Source organism: Euphorbia lathyris, chromosome 8 (genome assembly GCF_963576675.1).
Source record: "Euphorbia lathyris chromosome 8, ddEupLath1.1, whole genome shotgun sequence".
Taxonomy (NCBI): domain Eukaryota; kingdom Viridiplantae; phylum Streptophyta; class Magnoliopsida; order Malpighiales; family Euphorbiaceae; genus Euphorbia; species Euphorbia lathyris.
Window position 1 is genome coordinate 24,404,043 of NC_088917.1, and position 20,350 is coordinate 24,424,392.

At 33.2% G+C, this 20,350-nt stretch overlaps 2 protein-coding genes across 2 annotated transcripts; both read left to right on the forward strand.

Moving 5' to 3' along the window:
• The first annotated feature begins 1,184 nt into the window (after window positions 1–1,184).
• On the forward strand, window positions 1,185–4,699 carry LOC136202909 (mitogen-activated protein kinase kinase 6). The gene is made up of 8 exons (XM_065993892.1): window positions 1,185–1,346; window positions 1,516–1,600; window positions 2,491–2,625; window positions 3,026–3,250; window positions 3,362–3,544; window positions 3,717–3,940; window positions 4,259–4,304; window positions 4,397–4,699. Exons 1-8 carry the CDS (start codon window positions 1,273–1,275, stop codon window positions 4,487–4,489), a joined length of 1,065 nt encoding a protein of 354 aa, XP_065849964.1. The 5' UTR covers window positions 1,185–1,272; the 3' UTR covers window positions 4,490–4,699.
• Window positions 4,700–16,298: 11,599 nt separating this feature from the next.
• Window positions 16,299–17,038, forward strand: LOC136203359 (protein OXIDATIVE STRESS 3). Its single transcript, XM_065994483.1, has 2 exons — window positions 16,299–16,606; window positions 16,692–17,038. Exons 1-2 carry the CDS (start codon window positions 16,356–16,358, stop codon window positions 16,897–16,899), a joined length of 459 nt encoding a protein of 152 aa, XP_065850555.1. The 5' UTR covers window positions 16,299–16,355; the 3' UTR covers window positions 16,900–17,038.
• Window positions 17,039–20,350: the final 3,312 nt, after the last annotated feature.

A 20,350-nucleotide genomic window follows, 5' to 3' on the forward strand; every position in this document is an offset into this window, starting at 1 on the left:
GAGTCAATCATAACCCAAATCCAAAAAAATTCATGTTATAATCGTGTTAATCTAACCCAGTTGGTTGGTTCTGTGTTATGTTTTTAAATCACATATAACTTTACTATGTATCTATGTCAATAGTGACTTTTAACAATATAGAAAAATATGGTAATATTTCTACATATTTTATATCGTTTTTGGATTAAATATGTTAACCTAACTATTCAAAAGTTCGCAATTACCATATTGAATTTGTGTAATGTGTTTACAATACACATGTAATTTTACTATCTCTATTAAAGATGACTTCTAAGGAGTTTTAAGTCGTGTTTGTAGATAATAACTGTAATTTTACTACCTTTATTAATAAATGTGATATATAAAAATATTAGAGATTATGATAATATTTTTAAATGTTCTTATCATTTCATGTCATTTTCAAATTAATATGTCAAACTTAACCCTACACAAATATTTTTTTTAATCAATTTTGTGTCAACCAAATGATGACACTTTACCTGTAAAGCTTTCCAAACACTAAAATTGTTTATCGATTTCGTGTTACCACCTATAAACTATGATAGTTATATACTGGAATTCAACTTCAAAATATGATATAATGGATAATTATTATTATTATTATTATTATTATTATTATCCCATGTTAGTGTATTATTATTATTATTAACACTTATCTAATTATTATTGAAAACTACCATACCTACTATAATACAACATAGAGCTTTTTACATGAAGATGAAGATTATAATTAGATATAAAAATTACAACTAAATCATACTATTGAAATTTAAATGTGTCACTTTTTTTCTATATATCACAATGGTTTTATATTCTAATTTAGAAAATTTAAATTTTAATTCATAAATTTTAAATATTAAAAAGTATACGATATAATTTATAAATTTTAATCTTTAAAATAATAATAATTTATATAATTTTTTGAAAGTGAATTTGTGTGTAAATTTCCTAATAAAACCCAGGCCCAGTTTATTACTTGTGGGCCTATCGAGCTGTGCATTTGGGCAGGTATCAAGCCCGCAAACATGAAGTGGCGGTGAGCAAGTAGTAGTAGAGCAGCAGCATTACAAAGTGCCACGTGTATGATTAGTAGCAAAACGCCAAATAATTTGAAATATTAATGCGCGGTTTCCTTTGTTTGAATTAAAGAAATAGTAGTAAAAAACTCTGCTGCATCAGCTTCTTCGACTTTCTGTATCCTGTTGTTTTAAACCCTAAATTTTCTCCTTAACATTTTCATAAATTTAAAAAATGAAATGCAAGAAGCCATTGACGCAACTCAAGGTCTCCGTTCCTGCGCAAGAAACCCCCATCATCTCCTTTTTGTAAGTTTTCTATTCCTGTTTTCTCAATTTCAGTGCTTCTTTCCATTCTTTAATCTTGCTTTTCGTCTCTCATTTTAGTTCCCTCTTTTACTCAATCGCTATGCTTCCCTATCATTTTGTAAGTTTCTTTTGCCGTTCTGATTTGGTGATTTTTTTTTTTATTTCTCAGAACTGCTAGCGGTACATTTCACGATGGAGATTTGCTTCTGAATCAGAAAGGTCTTAGGCTTATATCTGAATATAAGGAAACTCGAGTAAGTTTGTATTTGTTTTAATTTTTGGTAGAAATTGTTATTTGCTGATCTCTTGAATGATTTCGTTGTCTTCAAAATGATTGATGCTCTGGTCTATGTACTGTTTTGACTGTTATACTTGTTCGGAGTTTCAATTCCTTTAGTGACCAAACTAATCTGATAGACTGGAGAAGGCTCGTTCTGTAAGGATCGCGATTTTCCATGGCATTTATTACTTGTAGTTTGTGAAAATAGATGAATAACCAGCAGTTGGACTTTTAAACTTGAATTTGTAGCATTAACTTATATGACCTTAGCAATACCTTTTTTGGTTTGGAAAATTCCACAAGGACTCTTTATTATGGGTTTTCTCTCAATGCTAGAAGTAGCCTATCTCTTGGGGTTTATTTCTTTCCATCTTTTGATGGGCAATATTTCTTTCCATATTTTGATGGGCAAGGGCTAATTAGCATACTTCTTTTTAGGATCTATGGATATCTGTTTCTTTAGCTTATTTATATGGAAAATCTGTTATGAACTTTTCAAGCTCCTTTTATTGGTCAATTGATGAGCTGACGGTATAAACTTCATGTTTGGACATTGCACCTTTCCATCCCTCGTCTCTGATCTCGATTTTTTGCTAGTGCCAGTGAACTTGGGTTTTTTTTTTATTTCTGTCTCTATACTTATATGATTTATCATCCTGATCCTTTGGATGCTTAATATGTAAATTTTGTTAATATTCTCTGCGCTTAATATTTAATAACCTCAATCCTATGTTTATGATTCTGTAGATGTTGTACAATGTTTCTGTTTTATTTCATACTTTAAGCAGATTGTGTTGACCTCTTTTTTTTTTTTATTTGGAAGCTGCATGTTTTTATATCTGTGTCTATTTTGATTTTTGTCAGCCTTCTGACAGCAAGGAGCTTGATTTTGAATTTTCATTGGAAGACTTGGAGACAATCAAAGTTATTGGCAAAGGGAGTGGAGGTGTAGTGCAACTTGTTCGTCATAAATGGGTTGGGACATTCTTTGCATTGAAGGTCATTCCTTTTTCACTACCATATGAAGCCTTTTCCTTTTTCTTTTTTTCCCACAAAGATTGTTGGAGTTGCCTAAATGATAATTAGTATACCTAGCTTTTAAAGTCTTTGATTATTTCACATGGAAATAATGTAAGAATCTAGAGGACTTGACTATTTGTTTTTATTATAAGGTTGACAGAACTGATTTTATATTTTTGAACCCCAAGAACATGAATGTAAGCAGATGCAATTCTTCATTTTTTACTTGTGCCTTGAAAATTTATGATGTAGATGCCACTATCTCGAGTTTTCTGAAATATTATTCCTAGATGATTATGCCGTTGCCTCTTCCTAATCAAAGAGATGATGATGTGTTAGTAGGTAGTAACTGGGAAGTACATTGTCTTCATACCCACAGGTCATCCAGATGAACATTCAAGAGGAAATTCGTAAGCAAATTGTACAGGAGTTGAAGATAAACCAAGGTTCACAATGTCCTCATGTTGTTGTTTGCCACCACTCTTTCTACCACAATGGGGCGTTCTCTCTGGTGTTGGAATACATGGACCGTGGATCCTTGGCAGATGTGGTTAAACAAGTTAAAACAATTCTTGAGCCTTATCTGGCAGTTGTGTGTAAGCAGGTCTATAAACTTCTCTCTTTGGAGTCAAGAAAGGAAAAATATCCTTATAGTTTGATCTTTTGCTCTCTTTTTTGTTTTGGGTTCTGATTAAAAGTTCTTAATTTGTTCCAGGTTTTACAGGGTCTTGTGTATCTGCATAATGAACGACATGTCATACACAGGGACATTAAACCATCCAATCTATTAGTGAATCATAAGGGGGAAGTGAAGATCACTGATTTTGGCGTGAGTGCTATGCTAGCTAGTTCTATGGGCCAAAGGGACACATTTGTTGGAACTTACAATTACATGTCGGTATGTTTTCACACTTTGCTTTTTCTGATCATTAGTAGCACCTACTCTTATTTTGGTTATCCCATTAATGTAGTATCTTTTCCCTTAAGTACTAATTTCTTCTCCTATATCAGTCTACTTTGATTATGATTCATATACAATTAGTGACAGTTCTTTCTTCTCCTCGTTTTAGCCGGAGCGAATTAAAGGAAGCACCTATGACTATAGCAGCGATATTTGGAGTTTAGGTTTGGTAGTACTTGAGTGTGCTATAGGGCATTTTCCTTATATGCAATGTGAAGATCAGGAAAGTGGGCCAAGTTTTTATGAACTTTTAGAAGCCATTGTGGATAGACCGCCACCTTCTGCTCCAGCTGATCAGTTCTCCCCGGAGTTTTGTGCTTTTGTATCTGCCTGGTATGCCAATTCATTTAACAATCACTGTGGTAATTTCAGGTCATCGTGTTAAAATTGTGTTATGTTGTATATGTTTCATATGATTATATATGATATAAATCCAAGAATGATAATCGTGTCAATCCGGTGTCTCTATGTTAAATTGTGGTCTCTAATCTCATGTCTTCACATAGATTTCCAAGTTCAAATGGTTTATTATATTAGTATCCACATAATAAAAGAAAAGAATACCTAATGTTGTCGAATTTGTATTTTTTATTTGGTTTTTTGGGAGTTCACTAATAATATTTTCTATTATGTTTTCAATGGTATTTACAGTATACAGAAGGATCCCCAAGACAGGGCATCATCTTTGGACCTATTGGTTAGTAATCTATTATATACTTTTGTCTTTTTGAAATTCTTAAATCCTTGTTTCCTAGATGCCAGACTCGTATTTGTTTCTTATGTTTTCAGAGCCATCCTTTCATAAAAAAGTTCGAAGACAAAGATATTGATCTTGGAATTCTGGTAAGTAGCTTGGAAGCTCCTGTGAACTATCCTAGATAGATTGTCTTAATGTTTCAGGCCAAGATGGTTGGTCTTTTTAACATCTATAGTTGAGCTAAATCAAATTGTCTTGTAGTATTATGTTCAGTATAAAACTTCTTACCTGTTGTCTGGAAGTACTGATAGAATATATTTACAGAAATTACCTTGTATTATTAAAGCAAATGTTACTATAATGATCTTTCTCTGCATATTCAAATATCATATACAATCTTATAAACATCTTGCATGTATGTATTTTTTGGTCTTCGATAATCAATGTTATAAGAACCAGATCAGACATCAAACCGGATTTATAAAGGGGTCACGGGTCATTTGGTTGAGCCGGATGACTCGGATTGGTCGAACTGGATGACGTAATAAATAAATAAATAAATAAATAATACTTATATATTATTTAATATATATAATTAATTTAAAATTATTTTTATAAAATTGAATAATTAGGAGTGAATTCAATAAGAAATTGGTCATTTTCATTCTCTCTTTGTGCTTATCAATCACAAGATTGCCCACTATTAACCTTGTATAGCTTTACTCTCTTAATTTTCTTTCTCCTAAATAAACATTTTGTTTTTTTTAATGACCCCTCTCAAACTCATCTAATTAGAACCAAAGGCTATCAAGTTGTAGTTGCAGATAAGATTGAGAAAAGCTGAATTTGATAATTGAAAGAAGTAATTGAAGAAACCTGTCAACTATAATCCTCCAATCCATCCTACCTATTCCATAATTTATAGCCATCCACTAGTGAAAGATGCTAACTTGGGATTTTGAGAGATGCCTAATTCTCTCATTTTCCATAGGACCCACAATTCTTCCCTCCCTTACCCCGAAAAAAGGTCGAAATTTATTTCTAAGCCTACTAGAGGAGAGTTAGACCCTGATATGATCTTTTATTTAAATGCATTAAGTTTCTGATCATTTATTTTTGGCCTTATTAAATCTTTGCGGGACGTTTGGTATTTTATTGGGATAGGGATAAGGATAAATGTTGGGATAGGGACAAGGATAAATGGTTGGGATAAGGATAAAAATAAAATAGTCGAGAATTATTATTCAATGTTTGATATATGGGATAGAGATAGGGATAAAATAATACATTTTACTATTTTAACCTTATTTAAACTGTATAACATTAATTTGAGGGATAAGATGGACTTTTCCATCCTATTAAAATCGCAGGAGCTTATCCCGCCTCCTTATACCACCCCCCTCCTGGGTATAGGATTTGAGGGATAAAAGGCTTATCCCTCGTCTGTCTCACTCGTCTATCTCCCAAACAAACACGGGATAACTTATCTCGTATTTTTTATCCCTATCCCACCTCCTGTATCCCTCCTAACAAACACCTCGTTGATGACAAAAAAAGATAAAAGTGATCACAAAATTCGGTTAATAGTTGCATCTGGATTTGAAATTTGCATTTTTTCATTGTTTGAAAGCAGTGTTGGATGTGTAAAGTCGTTATAGGAAAACTGTAAAAACCTTAATTCAAACTATAAAAAATATGTTTTTTAATAATTTCAAATACAGATGAAGTTAATAACGTCATTTTAATAGAATTACATGTTCACAACTTACTAATTTGTTCATCAAGGACTTAATGAGACCAAAAATAAATGATCATGGGCTTAATTAATGTATCCAAATAAAATATCAAGGGTTTAATGAACCAAAAAATAAAAGATCAGTGACTTAATATGCTTTTTGCCTATGAAACAACATAAAACTTTAAATTTAATGTTTACTAAAACGATGCAATTTCAAACTTCATTAATGGAAAATGAGTTTTTTGTACGTATGTATTTTTATATTTTGACATTTTTCAACCTTTACCGTTTTAGCCACACAATAAATCTTGAATGTGCACATCTTTTGTTTTTGCTAATGAAAAACAAAATATATATTCTGTCAATGATGTTTGAAATTTGATTCATTTGGTAAATCGTTAAGTTTAAAATTACTTTGGTTTAAACTTGAAACTTAAATTCACTCTCTCCTAATAACTCTGATGTTGTATAATTATTTATTTTTATATATAAGATCAGATATGAAAATAATTTTATTATGGTTAGTTAAAAGTAATTTTATTCTGTTAGCTCTCCGCGAGGCCTTGTATTGGTGTGTTCATCTCAATTGTATTAATATTTTGTTTGAAAGTGACTCTTTGATTGTGGTTAATAGCATCAAATCCGATGCTTTAGACTTGTCTATTTTTTGTTCAATTATTCAGGACTGTAAGTTTCTCTTAAATAGACGACACGATTATATAGTGTTCTTTTCCCCACGTTTAGCGAACAGGGTGGCTCATGTTGTTGCATGGCATTCCATGTCCAATGCTAGCGAGTTTGTGTCTTTTTCTGCTCCGGATTGGTTTCAGAGAATTATTTCTGCTGATTTGATTTAAGGAATGCATTACTGATTGTTTCAAAAAAAATAATAATTTTATTCTGATATTATAAATGATATAGTTGAAGGTTTAATATTGATAATTTGTATAATATAAATAAAGTTTTTTTTTTTTTTTTTCAATCATGATTCATTATTTCTATTGGACATATATGTCCTATTATCATCTATCCGTAACATATAAATTATGCGCATTCACATACAAAAAATAAAGATAAAAATTATATTATTCGTCTCCTATCCATGTTGGATAAAAAAAAATTTAAAATCTCACAGATTAAATTTATTCAATTTCTAAATGTGTTTTGAAATTGCAAAAAACAATAAAACCTTTTCTTTATAAACTAACAATGTAAGATATGAGAAAGAAAATTGGGAAATTTATATGAAAATGCCGTTTTTAAAATTATTTACAACTATATCAAATCATTATTTGAATTATGTCAAACTAAGAAAATCACTATTTTTAATATATTTTTAAGGATTAGAATTTATAAATTAGGAGCATTGGATATATTTTTTAGGATTAGAATTTATGAATTGAAGTTTAAAATTTATAAATTAGGATATAAAACATACTTATTTTACGATTTTTATAAAATAATGACATAGTTAGAATTAAGTTTTGTGAGATGATGTAATTGTAATTTTTATAACTAATGTGATTTTCATATAAAAAAGTCATACTTGTGTTTGTTTGTTTTAATGAGTGTGAAATATAGTCTAGCTTGTCATTTTATATTATTTATGACATTAAATTAAAAGTAAAATTGTGAGTTGAAGGCATATTTTTTTACATTGTCCCATTTAATCTTATGATCAAATTTGATAAAAATAATAAAAAAAAAATCTGCAATTTGCTTGAGTTAAAGATATGGATATTTCTGATCTGGAAAGGTAAAAAAAATGTGTAAACTCAAATTTAATATAACGAAGGAAGTTGTTAGACAACAAAAGACTTAAAGCAGAACATTGCACCATCTTAAAATGTAATTATATAATTCACAAAATAGGTTAAAAAGAAAGTTCTTCCTTGCTCAAATGTAAAAGTTATATTCTTTAATATTAGAACCACATACACCGATCTTAATCGTTTTATTTTTTTTAAGACACGTGCAACGCAACTTCCACTTTTATTTTTATTTTTTGTAACCAATTGATTAATTGATTACATTTTATACAAGTTCAGGAAGCTAACTGAACATTTTATGCAGTTGAGAGAGCTATCGACACACTTTGAAAGTTCAGGGCCAATCAACTTTTTTGGACAAGAGCTAGCTTGTCATTTTATGACATTAAATTTAAACAAAAATTGTGAGTTGAAGGGTTTTTTTTTTTTACCTTGTCCCATTTAATCTTATGATCAAATTTGATAAAGTAATTAAAAAAAATTCTGCAATTTGCTTGAGTTAAAATATGGGTATTTCTGAGCTGGAAAGGGGAAAAAAAAAGTGTAAACTCAAATTAAGAGCAGAATTTAATGAAGGAAGTTGTTAGAGAACAAAAGACTTAAAATGCGCACATGTTAATGAAAAAGAAATGAAAAGTGTGCGTTTCATTTTCTGATAAAACAAGGGGCATAAAACCTGCAAGCAATACCACTGGTGATGGATAACAATAAATTATCTAATTATTGAATTAATAGTAATAAGGTCAAATCCCTTCCCAGCCCCTTAAATTTGTAACTTTTTTCATTTAGCCACTTTAATTTTAGGTATTCCCATTTAGCCACTTAAACTCAAACATTGTAACTCTTTTAGCCTCTTTTTCCAAATCAAAATTTAAAAAATTAACAATTCGTCAAATGTAGTTGTTAATTCATCATAACCAATTAAATTATTAAACAACTAGCCCCATAATTTGGACATCCATAAAACAATCTTCCCGAATTTGAGGGTTTCCATAATACTTTAAGTGGTGAAATTTTACCGTTATACAGCCTAGAGGAATATAAATTTAATATCCTACGCGCCTCCTAATGTTTGGAAAGACAACAAGTGACACGTAAGTGCCATGTAGGCTTATAATGGCTAAAGGTGTTTCATTTGCTGAGTTCAAGTGGCTAAATGGGAACACTCTAAGTTTAGGTGGCTAAATGAAAAAAAGTTACAAGTTTAAGGGGCTGGGAAGGGGTTAGGCCTAGTAATAATAAGGCTTAATACATACGCAACCCCTGAACTTATCCATTTTTTTCATTTTACCTCCTAAACTTAAGGGACAACCTATTGACCTCCTAAACTTCCAAAAAACCACCCAATTTATCCCTCCTCTCCAACGTGCCGCTGACCTGTCAAAATACAAAGCTGCAATAATTCAAGCGCTACGTCGGAGAGGAGGGATAAATTGGGTGGCTTTTTGGAAGTTTAGGGGGTCAATAGGTTGTCCCTTAAGTTTAAGGAGTAAAATGAAAAAAGGGACAAGTTGAGGGAGCTGCGTATGTATTAAGCCTAATAATAATAAAGAATAGGTAAGGCCTACCTGCAAAATCATGTGGTCACCCATAGAATACCCTTCCTCCATCATCACACGTTTCCATGTCAACCTTCTTATCCTTTAACCCCTAAATTAATTTTGTGTTTCATTTTATAAGGCCTATTTCCAAATCTAATTTATCTACTTTTCCTATTGGAGAGTTTTTGTTTTGTTAAAAAAAAATTCCTAATTGTTACCAAAACTTATATGTTGGTTCATGTTAGCCGATCCCGAATTATTTCGGAACTAAGGCTTTGTTGTTGTTGTTAGCAAAACTAAAGGCTATTTGGTTCTATTGTTGTTTGTTGTTTACTATTGCTATTGCTATTGCTATTTCTGATAGGTAATAGATATTAATTAATTTCACTCCAACTCTCATCTGTTTGCCTCCTATTAACCTTATAAATGGAGTTAATTAAGCGGGATTAAAGAAATTAAGTGATTTTGTTTAAGTTTAAGTTTTTTTTATGGAGAAAATTAGTAATTGATTTAGAGTTTTTGGTTACATTTCTTAGTCCATTGTTCTTGAATTTAGTTTTAATTTCAGATTAAGTAAGCTTAATCAATTAATTTAGGCCCATTTTAAACACATTTTCACCTAGAAATCTTAGTTTGATTGAATTAAATCGAGTTGCTCTTTCCTTTTCGTTGTTCAAGGATTACAGCAGTGTCACAACTTGAGGTAAAATTGAGTGGTGTTTTAGAAACTGTTGTGCATGATTTTTTTTTTATCTGACACCTCAAAATGACACTCTATATTTATTGATAATGGTTCATTATATGCTTTAAGTTACTTACATACGGTTATTGGAGATTTTAACTGTATTCTTGATCAGAAAGAGAAGAGAGGTGGACCTATATACCTCAGTACCTCATTGCTGATTTTGTTGAATCAATTTACTCTTTATTTCGTCACGACCATGAGAGAAAGTCCTTTCACGTGGGATAGAGGGAAGGGCTCCGACCAATGGATCAGAGAGAAGTTTGATCGTGGACTAGGGTCAGCTAATTAGTGTATTCGATATTTTAATTACAGGCTATCAAATCTCACTAATTCTTACTATGATCACTCCCCACTATTATTGGAGTTCGAAAGTTAGGCCTACTCGCACTAGGGCTTATCATTTTCGGTTCAAGTAGGTATGGTTACCAGAGCAAGGGTTTACTGATCTTGTTGTAGAGAGCCGGTCGTGCAGTTCATCGATGGAAAGGTGGGGCCGCAGGTTCAAATCGAGATTCACCAGTAGAATTTTGTGTTGTAAGTATGTTTTAGATCGATTAAAAAGATAAGTAGGATAATGAAGATGTTAAGAGTTTTATTGTTGCCCATTGCCAACTTAACCATTTTTTGGAGCATGAGGATATTTATTGGCGCCAGAGAGCCAAGAATTTTTGGCTGAAAGAGGGTGACATAAATTCTAATTTTTTTCATGCATGTGTTAACTCTAGGAAAAGAAAAAATAATATTGAGCACCTTATTAATGATGATAGGAGTTTGTATCATGAATGTAGTGGTATGTGAATGTTTGCTAGAAATTATTTTAATAACCCAAGTTACCTCTTATAGTATTATTGATGTGCTGAGTTGTATGGTTACGGATGACATGAACAATATGCTAGTTGCCCCTTTCTTTATGATGAATTTAAAACTATTATTTTTCAAATGCACCCAAATAAGTCTTGGGTCCAGATGGACTGAACCTGAGTTCCTTTCAACATTTTTGGCATATTACAGGCATGTAGATTTTCCAAGCTTGTGTTGGTTGTTGGTTGGAGAGAAATAAATTTTCTACGAATCTAAATGATGTTATCATTATTCTCATTCCTAAGATGGAAAGACCAGAGCGTATATTAGATCTTTGACATATATCTCTTGGTAATGTTCTCTATAAACTCATAATGAAAGTTCTTATGAATCGGTTGAAATGAATGCTCCCTAATATTATCTCTAAGAGCCAGTTATCTTTTCTATTGGATCTTTCTCTGATTGATAGTGTTCAGATTGCTTTCAAGTCTTTGATTATATGTACAGGATGGATATGATGATAAGGGAGATGTGGCACTACAAATAGATATCAATAAAGCTTATGATAAGATTGATTGAGGCTTTTTAGAAGTTGTGATGTTGCGCATGTGCTTCAATTCTAAATGAGTTGACTAGATATTGCTTTGCGTCACGATAATCTCTTACTCTATGGCCCTGAATAGAGATTCTGTTGGGCTTATCTCTCTTTGAAGAGGTCTTAGACAAGGAGATCTACTTTCCCCATATGTCTTTATCCTTTATGCATAAGTGTTGACTAAGTTGGTCATCAGTGTATAGGTGGATGACTCTCTGTACGTTTGTTGCATTTTTCGTGTTGCCCCTAGTGTGTCCCATCTTTTTTCGTTGGCGATAGTTTCCTTTTTTCCATGACTACAACTGAGGAAAGTAATAAAATCACTGAGATTCTCTTAGCATATGAGTTGGGTTTTGGGAAATCAGTGAATTTGGCCAATTCTTGCATCTTTTTGAGTTTGAATGTGAATGAGGACGTTTCTAATAATATTTGCTCTATTTTGAATGTTGCTTCACCTCTTGGTACTAGGAGATTTTTAGGTGTACCATCCGTTATTGGTAGATCTAAATGTGCGATCTTCAGTTTTCTGAAAGACATGCTCAATAGGCATTTTGGTAGTCAGAGTTTTCATTTTCTCTCAATAGCAGGGAAATATATTCTACTTAAATCAGTGGCTTGGGCTCTGCCTACTTTTTGTATGAGTAATTTTCTTCTTTCCAAATCTTTGTGCGGTGATCTACAGAAGATGATGAATTCTTTTTGGTGGGGTACGAAGGGAGATGGAAAGAGGAATAATTTGATTGGATGAAGTTGTGTACCAATAAAGACAAATTGGTGTTGGGGTTTCGAGATCTTCAGGATTTTAATCTTTCGTTATTGGGTAAGCAAGAATGGAAGTTTATTAATAATCCACACATCTTGGTGACTCGTTTGTTCAAAGCTAAATACTATCCTAATAAGTCTTTTCTTTCTTCCAAATTAAGCAATAACCTAGTATGGTTTGAAGGTGTGTGTGGAGTTCTATTGAGGTTTTGAATCAAGTTTTACAATGGAAAATTAGGATGGGAGATAAGGTTTTTGTTTTAGAAGGATATGTGGCTTGATAATGATAATAATCAGATGGTTACATTATGTAGTACTAAAATGAATTGTAATGATTCTGTGAGTTTCCTTTTTATCCTTAGTACGAGACTATGGAATCAGGCAGAATCGAGAGCTGATTCAATCGTTCAGAGGCGAATATCATTTGCAATATGGTGGTACCTTTCTCGGATAAGGATGATTGTCTTATTTGACATTTCTCAAAGGACGGGTTGTACTCATCAAAAGATGGGTACCAGATTATTGAGTATGCTCGTAACATGGTGCAAATCCGAAAAGGATGGATAAATCTATTGAGCTTAGTCCTTCCTCATAAACTGAAGTTTTTCCTTTAGAGATTTCTACTAAGACGTTGCCTACTCGATTTTGCCTCATTAGGAAGCATGTTAGTGTTCCGATTGAGTGCCTTCTTTGTATGAATGACGTTGAACGCCACTAGCATCTTTTTTAGGGCGGTTTGTAATCGAAGCAATATTTGGGAAATCGTTCAGTTACCAGCTCATGGAGAGGAATGAGAGCAAGTCGAAGATTAGTTCCTTGATCTGTGCAGTGAATCTGAAATGTGTATGTATTTCGATAGTGGTTCTTTGGTCTAGGCATAAAGGGATGCTCAACTTTGGTCGAAGTCGTGTCGAAATTCCAACGACGACGTAAGAAGTTCAATGCGGTTTTTACATGATTGGCACTAAAGGCAGAGGACCAATGTTGAATCTGGGCTAACCAGGATCATAATAATGAGCAGAGGCAGAATTTCTGGAGAAAACCAGTAGAAGCGTGCCCCTCGTTTTGGTATGAATGTTGTTCTACGTAACCACAAGGGCCTGTTTCTAGTTCGTTATAGCTCAGTCTCGAATGACTTGATATCGTCCAAGCTGGCTGAAGCGTTGGCGTTATGAGACGATATTGCTTGGATTTTTTCAATATCAATTTTGAAGTTGACAAAAAAGAGAGTGGTGAATAGTTGGTGCTCGAACCACAAGGATCTTATAGAGTATGGTGGAGTAATTCAAAACGTCAAGAAACTTCTTTAGAATTGTTCGGCTTGTTTAGAGACGTTTTAATTTTTTTTTTGTGGTTTTTTTAAAAAATTCTTTGGGTAAAGATGTGTGTGTTTAATATTTATTGGGAAAATTGCAAAATTGGGTCAAATGGGAGACCCATTTGTATATTTAACCCATTTACTCAACCTACTACATATCTAGACTATTTTTGTGTGACTTTCTCAAAATACTACAACCTTTCATCTTCCCCCTTCCCCTTTCTCTTCCTTGGCGCACGACAATTTCTCTTCCTCAAGAGATTCCCAGACCTTTGATCTTCCTATCTTCCTTTATATTGTGAAATCTGCACCATTTCTCTTCATCACACTGTCTTTCTCTTCTTCCTCTCTTGATTCTTCATCTTCCTATTGCTAGAAAATTAAGTTATAGTTCTTCATCTTTCTGTTTCTGCTCGTCTCTTGGTTTCTTTCTTCTTGCGCGGATCAAAAAAATCGTTATTCTACGTTATTTTCATCGTTTTTCTGCGTTTATCATATGGTTATTGCCGATTTTAATGGTAAAAGGCGGAAAAATGTAAGTATCTACTGTTTTCTCTTCGTTTTTTTTTCCAGAAAATCACTTCGCGTAATCTAGTTTCGCGAAGTTCTGCGAGGAGAAAGAGCCTGAAACGGACGATTTTACTTCGCGAAAACGGATTACGCGAAGTCTGCGAAGAGAAATGTTCATGATTTTTACCTTCGCAGACTTCGCGTAATCTGTTTTAGCGAAGTAAAATCGTCACATTTCTCCTTGCAGACTTCGCGAAATTTCACAAAGTAACAGCGTCCTCTATCTTGCACATTTTTCTTCGCAGACTTCACGAAATCCTCTTTTCGCGAAACTAAATCGTCCCTTTTCTTCCTAATACGATTAAATTTTTCTGAAGGTGGTTGAATACGTAACATCCCTTTCAAGAAGGCGGTGTACTGGGATGTAGAGGAGAAATTTTTCTTGGATTCTCTTCTGATATAGGGAGAAATTCCCATCAAGATTGGTCACGTTGACTTTGAAATGATTTTAATGTTGTTATTGTGGCAATCTTATTATAAATTTTGATAATGTTATGATTTTAATGTTGTTATTATTGCAATCTTGTTGTAAATTTTGATAATGTTGTGATTTTAATGTTAGAATCCCTTATTGTTATGTCTTTTTTGTCATATACCACTTCGTAGAGTTCGAATATGCGAAATCTTACAGGCTATTGCGAAATCTGCGAATTAAAATCATCTACTGAACCAAACATTATCTTCGCAGACGTCGCATATTGTGAAATCTGTGAAGTCAGACGGGAGGGGGAAAGAAGAAAGACTAAAAAATTTCTAAATGTTATATATATATTAAAGGTATTTTGGGGAAGTCACGTAAAAATAGTTTAGATATGTAGTAGATTGAATAAATAAGTTAAATAGATAAATAAGTCTCGTATTTGATCTAATTTTGTAATTTTTCCATATTTATTTTCTCTTAAAAAAACTTTAATTAAATATAGGGGTGATTAAGGTTATAGCTAGGTGTAAAGAATATTTTGTTGAGAAATGTGGATATAAATGGCAGGAAAACTCGAAAGTCGAAAACATAAAAATTGCCGTTGCTTTATGGGGCAAAGTTGCCTTAAGACAGTGACCTAAGTTTCTCCATACCAAAAAAAGATGCTGACTCACCATTTTGATGGGATCTCTTCATTTTCTTAAACCTTATCCACTTCCTTGTACTGTTTTTATTAATTTACACCATTAGTTTATAGATCATGGTGATGACAAATCACTATCACTTTTTTATTTATATTTTTTGTTTCAGATAAAGAGTTGAAGGCAAAAAATACTACGAGGTCCTTTATGTTTTGATAAATTTAACTCTTTGACAGAATCATTTATTTTTTTAATCATGTAAGTCTCTATTATCAAATTAGTTAGTTCTTTATGTTAGAGATTAATATGGTCTATTAGCCAAACGGTTGGAGATTCGAATCCTAACAATTTTATTAATTTGTGAAATTAAAAACATATAATAAGATGAAGCTGTGTTTATACACATTGCAAATCCAAAACGCATTTATGTGTCAGAAATTAATATAAAAATTATGAAACTTTATCTCTAATTCAATTGAATGTTTTTTACTATATGTAATAAGATTTAGAGAATTAATGTGATAGAAAAAAAGTTGAAAACTCAATTTGTTAAAATAAAAGATCACAAGTTCAATTCATAGGCAAAAAAATATCATGATACTCCTAACTTTTTATTTTTTGGGTTATTAAGTTCTTAATTTTTTATTTAAATGTATTAAGTCTTTGAATTTTTAATTTTTTTATCACTAAGCATTTGATGATCAAAAAAATCAACTTTGAACATAAACATAACGTTATTTATTTCATATGCATTCAACATTCATATTTTTCACAATTTGAAAGCAGTTTTTGACGTGTAAACTGTAAAAAATATAATTTCAAATACAAATAAAATGAATTTAATTGAATTATGTATTCACAACTAACTAATTTGGTAAGAAGGAGTTTAATAAAACCAAAAATAAATTATCTTAAAACTAAAAAATAAAAGATCAAAGAACCTCAAAGATACTATCTACCCAATTTACAAAAATCAGAACAATGGGAGGGCTAAAAATGAATTTTAGCATATAATTGTTTGTACCATTTTGATAATCTTTACGTTTTTGTATCACCAACTATTATAAATAAATAACAATCTCTATAATTTCTACATATATGCTTCCTCCCAAAAAACAACATATTTAGAAAATCCTTCTCTTTCTCTCTAATGGCTAATCAAGAACCAAATCAAATTCTTTTCCACAACATAAACCCTAACAACAGTGATCTCCAAGATGATTCATCAGATTCTGCCTTTTCTTCCTCTTCATCTTCTTCAGCAGATTTAACAGAAGATGCATCTTCTTCATCATCATCATCATCATCATCTTCATCTTCTTCAAATTTAAATATATCAAATTCAAACAGTAGTGGACCTTTATTTGAATTATCAGATATCATGGCCCAACTTCCTATCAAGTAAGTATTAATTAATTAATCTAATTACATATTAAATATTGTAATTAAGAGAATTGATTATTGAATTAATTATAATTATTTGCAGGAGAGGTCTTTCAAAGTTTTATCAAGGGAAATCTCAATCTTATACATCTATGGCGAGTGTAAAAAGTGTAGAAGATCTGGCAAAGAAGGTGAATAATATTAAATATAGATCCAAAATGAAATCATGTAAGAGCTTTGCTGCTTTAGTTTTATATAGTCCTAAGCCTGCAATTTCTAAGAAAGTTTCAAGAGGAGCTTCTTTTAAGTGATTTAATTGGTTAAATAGTGATTGTTTAATTAGGCCTTGACAGCTTTTTCTATGAAGCTATTATTGTATAGAAAAAGAAAGAAAAAAAAGATGAATATATTAAATTTTAGTAGTGTATGATTATTCTTTTTCCTTTTTCCTCCATAAATGTTTGTAATTATTGCCTTCCTACACCTTCTGAACCTCTGGGTAACCAAGTCCATAGATATTGCAATAACACCCATTGGCCAAACCGATCATCTTCAACTTACGAGAATTTTCATATGCATCTTAATAAACAAGTGAATTTGCTCACTTATCGTTAGAGATAGATAGGATGCTTTGAATCTTCACCTTATGCTTCTAATAAGCACAGATCTAACGGTGAATGAACAAATTCTACATGCTCATTAAAATACGTGTGATCAAGACTGTTTCAACTTATCTCTTTTTATATAAAGATATCTCGTGCTAATTTCTTCCTAGGGATAACAGATTTAGTATCTCCACTTATAATATAGGACTAATCTTAAATCTAAATGTTACGATAATCGTTTCAGACCGGTCAATAAAAACTGCACGTATTTACTCTGCTAATGAAAAGAAATATAATTTTGTTTTATCAATTATGTTTGAAATTATATCAACTAATAAACGTTCTAAAATTGAACATAAAGTTCAATTTGTACTGATAAAGTGTAAACATATTTGTAACATTGATAGTCAGAAGCATTTTTTAGTTGTAATGTTCAAAATGGTGCAATTTTACTTTTAATTTTGACAGCCAATAACAATTTTATAACATTAGTAAGTTTAATCAATATGAGAAATAATTCGTCAAATTGTCTTTCCAGTCACTAATATTGTTATTGATTGATGCGTCATTTTATCCTGCATTAGTAACAGATCACAAACACATGATAGACGTGATAAAAATTAAAATTTATACTGTATTTTATACGAATTGGATAAAAAATCTAAATATTTTATCGTAATTAAAAATATTAATATTTAATTCTATTATTAGATCGTAAAAAATGTGAAATCTGGATTTAAAAAAAATAGTGAAACAGAATAAGAAACAAAATATCTGTGTTACGTTTCTGTGAGAGAGTTTTCAATATGCAGGGGGGTGAGATCCAGAGAGAGTGGGGGGAATGGCTTAAAGCCCCAGTAAGAAGAGGGGGAGATAACAGTGGGGCAAAATGGCTAATAGATAGAAGTGTGGTAGGGGGGATGAGGGGTTTGGGAAGTGGAAGGGGAGGGGGACCGGGAGCTTTGAGGGATATAACTAACACAGGGGGAGGGAAGGGAGTGAGGGGGACGACCAAGCAAGTAAGAGATGGGGAGAGAGAAATTATGATCTGTCCATTCACAGGGCCTTTCATTAAGCCTCTAGCGAATGATGAGGGTAAGGAGAAAGGGGGTGAGGAGGAGGGAGATAAGGGGGAAGACACTGAGATGGAAATAAATGATATTAGAAAGAGAAGAAGGGAGGATAAGGGGAAGGGAAGGGAGGGGGAGGGAGAGGATATGCAGGAGGGGGAAGTCTCTGTTCTTGGAAAGGATAAGGGGAGTTCCACAGATATTGGTTCGGCGAGCCCTAAAGAACAGGGCCGCCGGGGGGAATGAGTTGCTTAAGCTGGAACTGTCGTGGCCTGGGAAACCACCGGGCAGTTCGCTCCTTAAAGGAGCTTGTTTCGTCCCAATGCCCTAACATTGTATTTTTGATGGAAACACTAGTAGAGGATCAGAGAGTAAGTTTGCTAAAACAACAGTTAAAGTTTGAGGGAGCATTCCCTGTCAGTAGAAGAGGCCGTAGTGGAGGGTTAGCTTTGTTGTGGAAAGCAGGGACTCAGGTGGTGATCAAAAGCTTTTCTGATCATCATATTGAGGCAATTATCACTAATTCTTCTCAGGGGGATTGGAGATTGGTGGGCTTCTATGGGTTTGCTGATCGTAGCAGGCATGGCGAGTCGTGGGAATTACTGAGAAGATTAGCCAGGGATGATTCTGTCCCCTGGGTAGTGATTGGAGATTTTAATTGTATTCTGAATTCTGATGAAAAGGTGGGTGGAGCGGTATACCCTAACCCCTTAATGCAGAAGTTTGCCAAAACAATTGAGGAGTGTGGTCTGAGCGAACTGATTCTGAATGGTAACCGTTTTACTTGGGAAAGAGGTAGAGGGTCCGAGCTCTGGGTTAGAGAAAAACTGGACAGGGGTTTTGCTTCGGCTGAGTGGCTGAATCGATTTGACAATCATTACCTCAAAACTTGTATGATTGGGTATTCAGACCACCTTCTGCTCCTTCTCCATCTGGAAAGGGAGAGAAGTAGAAGTAGAGAAATGAGATTTCATTTTGAGGAGGTTTGGCTTAAAGAGCAGGATTTCAATAATCTGGTTAGAGGTCACTGGAGAAGCCAGAGGGGCAAACCAGTTCAGAAAAATTTGGAGGAGTGTGTGCAAAAAATGGCAGTGTGGGGAAAGAGTTTCAATATGCGATTCAAAAGCCAAATTAGAAAATGGAGGACCCAAATGGAAAGATTTCATGGTAGTAGAAACAGGGATTCCATTGCCGCTTATTTCCTAGCCAAAAGAAAACTTAATGATACCCTGGAAGCTGAGGAGAGTTATTGGAGGCAGAGGGCTAAGGTTTTCTGGCTCACAGAAGGGGACAGAAACACACAGTTTTTCCATACTAGTGTCAAAACTAGACGTCAACAGAATTCAATTACCTCTTTGACAGATGAGAATGGGGTTGTGATTGATAACCAAGCCGAATTATTGGACCTTGCACAGAGCTACTTTCAGGATGTTTTCTCGGCTACGAATTTGAGTAGGGGTGACACTGTGCAGGTAATTAACACGTGCGTCAGTCCTGACATGAACGAATCACTTGTTGCTCCTTTTAATCAGGAAGAGTTTAAACAAGCTCTATTTTCTATGAGTCCTAACAAATCCCCTGGCCTTGATGGGCTAAATCCGGGCTTCTTTCAAGCCTTTTGGGACACATTGGGAGCAGATGTGGGAGCAGCCTGCGCAAAGTGGCTTAGTGAGGGGGAATTTCCAAGTGGAATAAACAATACCACAATTGTTCTGATACCAAAGGTTGACAATCCTAGAATGTTGAAGGATTTTCGCCCTATCGCCCTGTGCAATGTCATCTACAAGATAATTGCTAAGGCCTTAGCTAATAGTCTGAAAAGGGTTCTCCCTAAGATTATTGGTGAAACTCAATCTGCTTTTGTTCCTGGAAGGTCTATAATTGACAATGTGCAGGTGGCTTTTGAAAGCATACATTATATGAAGAGATTGAATAGAGGGAAGAATGGGCAGGTTACCTTAAAAATTGATATCAGCAAGGCCTATGAAAGAGTTGATTGGGATTTCCTCAAAGCAGTTATGGGCAGAATGGGATTTCATGAAACCTGGATTGGATGGATGATGCTATGCATAACAACTGTGAAATAC